Source organism: Belonocnema kinseyi, chromosome 8 (assembly GCF_010883055.1).
Source record: "Belonocnema kinseyi isolate 2016_QV_RU_SX_M_011 chromosome 8, B_treatae_v1, whole genome shotgun sequence".
Classification (NCBI taxonomy): Eukaryota; Metazoa; Arthropoda; class Insecta; order Hymenoptera; family Cynipidae; genus Belonocnema; species Belonocnema kinseyi.
The window spans coordinates 45,973,728-45,982,066 of record NC_046664.1 but is presented as its reverse complement, the minus strand read 5'-3'; the positions used below and the strand labels follow the sequence as shown (position 1 = coordinate 45,982,066).

The following is an 8,339-nucleotide window of genomic DNA, read 5'->3' as shown; positions in this document are numbered from 1 at the left end:
ATTATTTATTTTATTACTTATTATATTTCTTTGGTATAAATTGTTAATTAAACTCAATTTGATTAATAAAAGCGTTCATTGACAGTTATTAAAACTTATTTAAAGCATACGAAAATTCACAATAAAATGACAAGAACTAATTGTAGGGTCTAGGTTATGCGGAAAATTGTTTTTTCTATGTCTATACGTTTGGACAATCCGTATGTTCATACACATTTATAATAATGCGATCGAGTCTAAACGTACGAATCTGGAAAGGGGAAGGGAGAACTGGAAAAGGAAAGAGCGTGTGGGTTGTATCCGGACGTATAGACACAGTCCATGTCGCCTTTCCTTATGCTTATGCCCGGAAATATAGACACAATACACATCCTTTCCCTTTTTCCAGCATCACCCTTTCCGTGATTTGTGACTGGTCGTAGCGACAAAAATCACGCCCTTCTCCTTGGTAGGTCCCCCTTCCCCTTTCTTTGTTCGTATGCTTAGGCTCAACCGCATTATAAGCTTACATACACATACGGACTGTCTGGACATATGAACGCTACAAAATTTGTATACTACCAAATTTTTATTTACGTCAAAAAATTCCTAGATGTTTCCTAGGGAAATTAAAACTGGTAAAATCGACAAATTTCTAAGTATCACATGCCCTTAAATATGAAATAAAAAAATCTTCGCAAGTGATCTCCCACCTTTTTCAGTTATAATTTATCAAATAATAACAAGTTTTTGATATTTCTCAGCGATAAAGGGTCATACGGGAGAAGCCGCTACTCTATAGTTTTACCGCATTTTTTATAAATGGAATGAAACATTTTAAATGGAAATTTTTAAATTTCAAATTTATTTATTTCCACTATAAAAAAGATTACTTTTCTACCATAAAAGATGAATATTTAATCTAAAAGGACAAATTTTCAACATTTTCGATCAAAAAATATGATTTTTAATAAAATTGTTATATATCAACCAAGAAATTAAATTTTCAACAAAATAGTTGAAATTTTAGGCATATTTTAGTTTTCAACTTAGAAAGAAGAATTTTTAATCAAATATTTAAATTTTCAAACAAATAAGATAAAGCTGTAATCAAAATAGTTGAATTTACAATAAAATAATTGAACTTTAAAGCAAAAGAAACCAATTTTCAATTGCTAACCAAACAGTTGAATTTTAAATCAACAATAAGGTCGGTTTTTAACCAAAATTTCAACCAATCGACCGAATTTATAACCAAGAAAGATTAAACTTCATCCAAAAAAAGTTGCATTTTCAAACAAATAGTTTATAGGTAGTTTTATAAGTAGTTTTTCAAGTTTTTATTTTTTTAGTTACTTTAAGTGTCTTTTAGTTATTAATTAAAATATTTTTTTATAGATTTCAGTATCTTATTTAATTGCTTTCTTGATGACAACAAAAAAGAATTTTCAACAATATAGTTAAATTTTCAACCAAAGAATTAAATTTTCAATAAAACAAATTAATTTCAATTAAACACATATCTATTTTCAACAAAATAATTAAATTGTCAACCTACAGAGATCAATTCTCAAGACAAAATGTTATGGTTCTTATTTCAAACGAAAAATATGAAATTTTCACTAAAAAAAAGATGAATTCTAAAAACAAAAGGAACGAAATTTAATTTCTACGAAAAGAAATGAACTACAATGATACATTTTTGGACAAAAGAAAGAAAAGCAAGAAAGAAGTTTATCCTATCAATCAATTTTAAGTTAAAAGGAAATGAACTTTCAACAAAATAGTTCAACTTTCAAACGAGCCGATGAATTTTCAACTAATGTGGTAAATCTTCACCTGTGGTCGTTAAATTTTCAGTAAAAAATTTAATTAAAAAAAAAGAAGAATTTTCATCCAGGGATGAATTTTAAATTAAAGTAATGAATCTTCAACAAAAATAATTCGTTTGCAAATTGTTTTAACCTTTAGCATTTAACAAATAATGTAATAATAGATATATTTTAATCAAAAAAGATTTTAAATAATGAAGAGTTTAATTTAAAAAAAAAGCTTTTGCAACAAAATACTTGAAGCTTTAACTAGAGCAGATTGATTTCCAACCAAACAGTTGCCTTTTTAACCAAAAAAAAGATGAACTTTCTACTATACCAGATGAATTTTGAAACCAAACTGATGAATTTAAAAAAAAAACAGTTTTATTTTCAACCAAGAAAAATTCCAGTTTAATTTTTAAACAAAATTAATAGTTTTTAACAAAAAAAATGCATTTTTAACCGAAAGGTCAAATTTTTCATTAAAAAAATTTAACTTCAACGAAAAACCTTTGAATTTTTAACCAAAATGTAAAATTTTTTAAACAAAAAGACGAACTTTCTAAAAAGACAGTCGAATTTTCAACCAGAAAAGTTCAATTTTTTGTCAACCTACAAAGATGAATTCTCAAAAGAAATCTTATAGTTGATATTTCAACAAAGAAAGATTAAATTGCTGCGAAAAGAGATGAATGTTAAAACCAAAGAAGAGCCAATTTTTAACCAAAAAAATAAATTTTCTACAGAAAAAAAGAAATTTCAACCAAATACATTTATTTTCAAATAAGTAGTTAACTTTTTTGTACTACATTGAGAAAAAAAAATTTCCAACAAAATAGACCATTTTCCAACAATAGAGATGAACTTTCCGAGCAAAATGACGAATTTTCTGTAAAATAGTTGAATTTGCAACAATAAAGTTAATTTTAAAACAATCAGCTGCATTTTTAAGCATGCAGAGGAAATTTCGAACCAAAACAATGAGCTTTCTAACGAAAAGGTCGAACTATGAACTAAAAAAGATAAATTTTCAAATAAAAATGGAAAAGTTACATTTTCAGATGAAGAATTAATTTACAACAACAACAAAAAAAAGAATTATTAACCAGAGATGAATTTTAAACTAAAATAATGAATCATCTGCAAAAATCATTTGTTTACAAATTGTTTCAACCTTTAACACTTAACAAATATTGTAATAGTAGATATATTTTAATGAAATAAGGTTAAAAATAATAAACAGTTTAATTTCAAAAAAAAGAAGCATTTCCAACAAAATACATGAAGCTTTAACTAAAGCAGAATGATTTTCAACCAAAAAGTTGCCTTTTTAACCAAAAAAAAGATTAAGTTTCTACTATAACAGTTGAGTTTTTAAAGCAAAACGATGAATTTTAAAAAAAAATAGTTTCATTTTCAACCAAGAAAGATTCCAGTTTAATTTTTAAATAAAATTATTAACTTTTAATAACACGAAGTTTTAAAAAGAGAGACGAATTTTAAAACAGAAAAGTTAAATTTTTAACCAGAGTTGAATTTTCAAACAAAAAGGATGAAATATTCAGCAGAAACCATTGCATTTTTACCCAAATAGTTTCATTGTTAGCCTACAAAGATGAATTCTCAAAAAAAATGTTACAGTTGATATTTTAACCAAGAAAGACTAAATTTCTACGAAAAGAGATGAATGTTAAAACCAAAAAAGGCGAATTATTAACCAAAAATATAAATTTTCTACAAAAAAAGACGAATTCTCAACAAACCACATGAATTTTCAACAAAATACATTTATTTTCAAATAAGTAGTTAAATTTTTGTTACTACATTGAAAAAAATTTGATATTTAACACAATAGACCATTTTTCAACAATAGAGATGAACTTTCCGAGCAAAAAAGACGAATTTTCTGTAAAATGGTTGAATTTTTAACAAAAAAGTTAATTTTCAAACAAACAGCTGCATTTTCAAGCATGCAGAGGAAATTTCAAAGCAAAAAAATTAGTTATCTATCAAAAAAGTCGAACTTTGAACTAATGAAGATAAATTTTCAAACAAAAACGGAAAAGTTACATTTTCAGTTGAAAAATTAATTTACAACAACAAAAAAAGAATTTGAACCAGAAGATGATTTTTTTACCAGATTTTTTCAACCATTAACCAAGTAGTTTGATTTTCAACCAAAAAAGATGAATTTTTAACGAATAATCAGTTGAATTCTCAACACCAGAATATAAATTGTCAACGAAAAGTTAATTTTCTACCAAAACAGTTGAATTTTCAACCCAAAAATGACGACTTTTCAGCAAAATGGTTGAATTTTTAAAGGAATGGATAATCTTTAGAAAGAAGCAACTGTTTAAACATTTTTTTAAGAAATACAAGGCCAATAAATTACTAGCAAAATATTATAGCATGGTGGCCGCAAGACTTGATTTTCAAAATTCCCTAATTTCTCCCAGATCAATTTTTTATTTTCCTTGATCATTAATATTCAAAGACCGGTCTTCGTTTCCGGCTGGAATCCTAATCTTGTGATATTTATACCATAGAAACTTTTATAAAGGTATTAAAAAAATTTCAAATTTATTATCCTGTCGAATAAAATTCTCTAACTTTTCCCTGATTTCTAGGTCTTACCGGACTTTTATGGCCTTCCAAGTTTTAAGATAAAAACATAAAAGTTTCTAAAATTCATGCATTACATTAAACTAAAAAATAAATTAGAAATATCAAAGTTCAGAAATAAAATTCAGACACATTTTTAAATAAATTATATTTTTTATAGGAATTATTATTCAGAGAATTTGAGCAGGCTTGTGAAGAAAGTGGAACATGTAAAAGCCTTACACAAGAAAGAAATTCTGCAGCAAAAACACGTTGTATACGAGAATGTGTATCGTCTTCATGTTACAAAGAAATTTATCTTTTTGACCAAGTAACAACAAACTTCACAAGATTAATATTAATTTTATAATTACTGAGTAATGTAAGCAGTCTTTAAAAATTAATATTTATTTTTTCAGCTCGAAGAAGGAGAGATAGACGTAAGACTGAATTCCTTCAAGGGTTGTTTTATGCAACGAAGTGGGCGTCCCAGAAAAAAGTAATCGATTTTTTCGAGCTTGTTGAATATTACAAATAAGAGTTGTATATTTCTAAATATAGTCATAAGTTTTTCACGCCAGTCATTTTTAGATATTGCTAAATTTCTTGAACTCTCGCAAGTAACGTTAAACTAGTTTTAATCACCAGTTAGACGAAATATCTCGATGTTTTCATACTTTAAATAAACATTCAGATACATTTTAAAGCACTTATTTTCGCTTCAAATCCTAAATAATAGAAAAATCCTCCAATTATGTATTCAAAAATATAATTTATTAATTTTACAACTTATGAATCACATTTTACCTCTAAAAATTAAATACATTTTTTATTTAATTGTTAAAAGACTTTAAAATCAGATCTTGAGAATTAAAATATGTTATTAAAATTCTTAAATCAAGATAAAATAGAATTTATCTTTGATCTTGAAAATTCGCTTAGCAATGATTTCGGCTCTTTAAAATGTATATAAATAGAAGATGTTTTTTCCGTGAAGTCTATTCTTAGGCTTTTGTGTATGAAGATATCTATAAAGTGACATATTTATTATTTCTAAAGTTTAAATTTTATGAATAACATTTTAATTCAGAGTGGCCGTTTTAATCGAGGAAAAAAAATCTTCGATATTTCTAGGTTTGCAAAAATTAGAACTCTTGTAACTAAAAACTTTTTCATTTGAAGTCATCAAAACTTAACTTTGAATTAAAACAGAAAAAGTGGGATTCTTTTCAATTTTAAACTTTTGACAATGAAGCTTACAACAATTATTATTTAGAATTTTGTATTCTATCGCTCAATAATTTACACGCGTAAAATGGAAGCTTTAAACATTTTTCAATTGACTAATTTTAAATTAAGTTCCGTTAAACTGTAAAATTTTAAGCATTTCTAACTCGAACAGTTAAAAGATTTCTGGGATAAAAATATAAATCCACACAATAATTTTCAATGCTCTAATTCAAAAAATGAATCAATGAATTTGTAAATGTTTCAAATTATATCATTTCAAGCATTTTAATGTTAAACACTTTAAACATTGCTAGTCCAAAGTTTAAATCAACACTCTAAAATCTAATTGAAGCAAGGCTATTTCAAATAATTCATATTTATTTCCTATAGTTTTTAATATAAATTCACTCTATCTTTTTCAATGTTAAAACAAAAAAAGAATCAATAAATTTGTAAAATTTCCAAATGATATAATTTTAGAAAATCTGTCCAATTTTTTTTAAAGTGAAAGTGCAATTTTGTTAAGTCATTTTAAATTAATAATTGTACAATTTTTATTTATACATCAAGAATGATTTTAAAATATTGCTAAACATTCACCTTAAATAATTGGTTAAAAAAAAGAGTCATTCCAAAATTTCTCAGGGATCTTAAGAAAATTTTATTATTATCTCAAATCCTTTGAAAATCCATAAAGAGCTTCAACATTTTTTTTCGAAACCTTTCAAAATCAACATTTTGCTTAACACGTTTTGAAATCATTTCAATTTTAAATTATTTTTGACATTTTTTTCAGGAATATTACATGTTTTTAAAACAATTTTAAAGTTTCCTATAAATTTTCGGAAATCCTGCTAAATTGAAAACTCGTCTTAAAATCTTCAAATTTAATTTTTGGCAATTTTGGAAATCTTTTTAATCTTCTCTTAAAATGATTTTTTTTTAATAAAAAATAATTTTTAATTTTTTCAGGTATCTCAAGAAAATTTGTTATTTTAAAATCTTTGAGAATACCCCCTAAATATTTCCAAATTTTATTTCGAACTCTTTAAAAATCTATATTTTGTTTTAAAAGATTCTAAAATGAAGGCATTCTTTTTACAAAAATTAAGTTTTTTATTGTCTAGTTTTGAATATTTTATTTATAAATGCTCATTTTAAATAAATAGAGAAATATTGCTAAATGTTTTTAAAAAATTTTAATCAAACAATTTTAAAATTGAATAAGTTAACAATGGACTATTTTATACTGAAATAATATTTGAATATGATTTGAAATTGAATAAAATAGTTTAATTATAAATCTATTCATTGGGATTTATTTAAAAAATTGTAATAGTTTACAAAGTTTTAATCGGACGTTTACATTCATTTTACTACTAAGGCTTTCGAATTTAAACAGTTCAATTTTAAAAACCATTAACTAATTTTTATATGCCGTTGATCAAATTACAACGTTTTATATTAACAATTTTTTAATCTCTTGATTTTTATTTAGTTGATCAACTTACGTGCTTTGTGAAAAAATTTTAAATCTCATACCAATTTGAGATTAAATTGGATGACTATTAATTTACCAAAACATTATTGGCCAATGACAACCCGTTTGAGAAAAAATTACATTTTCGAAATTTTTTTCATTTATTAAAATGTATACTAAATTCGCATTAAAACTATGTAAATTCAAAATTGTTTGCACTTGCATTTAATAAAAAATTCGCATTTTCTGGAATTTTCAACACTTAAAAACTGATTTTGCAATGCTTCAAAATTGAAGAAATTAAAAATGAAATATTTAACTGATAAAATTTCAACTTTTGAAAATTTAAGAAACAAATGAAGTTTTGCATTTGTTGTGTTTTTATTCAAATTAAAGAATTTTCATTTAAACAGTCGAATTTTCAAACAAAATATAATTGAACTTCAACCAAAAGCAGTAGTATTTTCAACCAAACAGCTGTCAACTAAAAATATCAATTTTCAACAAAAATATATATTAATTTTTAACAATTTAGTTAAACTTTTTACAAGAAGAATAAATTTTCAAATAAAATTATTAATCTTTAACTGGAAAAATTCAATTTTCCGTTCAAAGAATTAATTTTTAACAAAAAAAAACAAGAATTTAAACTAGAGATGCATTTCAAACTAATATAATAAATCAACAAACAAAAATTTTTTTTAATAATTATTTTAATCATTAACCAAGTAGTTTTAATTTCCAAATAAAAAAGATGAATTTTTAAGAAATAATATAATAGCAGATATAATTCCACCAAAAATGATTTTTATTTTAAATAAGGAATAGTTGAGTTCAACTAAAAATAACAAAGAAGATTAATTTTGAACAAAAAAAAACAGAAATTTCTACTAAAACAGATGAATTTTTAAACCAAAACGATAGATTTTCAAAAAAGTTGTAGACCTTTTAACCAAAAAATATTTCAGTTGAATTTTCAACACTAAAATATGAATTTTCAACAGAAGTTTAATTTTCTACCAATGGCTCAAATTTGAATATCAAAAAGACGAACTTTTTGGAAGACAGTTGAATTTTCAACCCAAAAAGTAAAAATTTTAACAAAAATATGAATTCTCATTGAAAAGTATAATAGTTGATGTTTCGACAGGAAAAATTTCAAAAATATACAGAACAGGCCAAAAATTTGAATACACTTCTTTTTCTTTGTAGTAACCAAATTTCCTCAAAAA

The 8,339-nt window shown here is 24.3% G+C and overlaps 2 protein-coding genes across 2 annotated transcripts in view; one reads left to right on the top strand and one right to left on the bottom strand.

The window, feature by feature from the left end:
* LOC117178822 overlaps positions 1-5,103 on the top strand; it is a 7,720-nt gene extending 2,617 nt beyond the window's left edge. The window contains exons 2-3 of the mRNA XM_033370316.1: positions 4,579-4,728; positions 4,817-5,103. Coding sequence (XP_033226207.1) covers positions 4,579-4,728; positions 4,817-4,900 — 234 coding nt within the window. The 3' untranslated portion in view covers positions 4,901-5,103. The remainder of the gene's footprint in view (positions 1-4,578; positions 4,729-4,816) is intronic.
* A 250-nt stretch (positions 5,104-5,353) lies between these two features.
* Positions 5,354-8,339, bottom strand: part of LOC117178478 — a 23,497-nt gene continuing 20,511 nt past the window's right edge. The window contains exon 9 of the mRNA XM_033369904.1: positions 5,354-5,425. Within this exon, the coding sequence (XP_033225795.1) occupies positions 5,402-5,425 (24 nt within the window). The 3' untranslated portion in view covers positions 5,354-5,401. The remainder of the gene's footprint in view (positions 5,426-8,339) is intronic.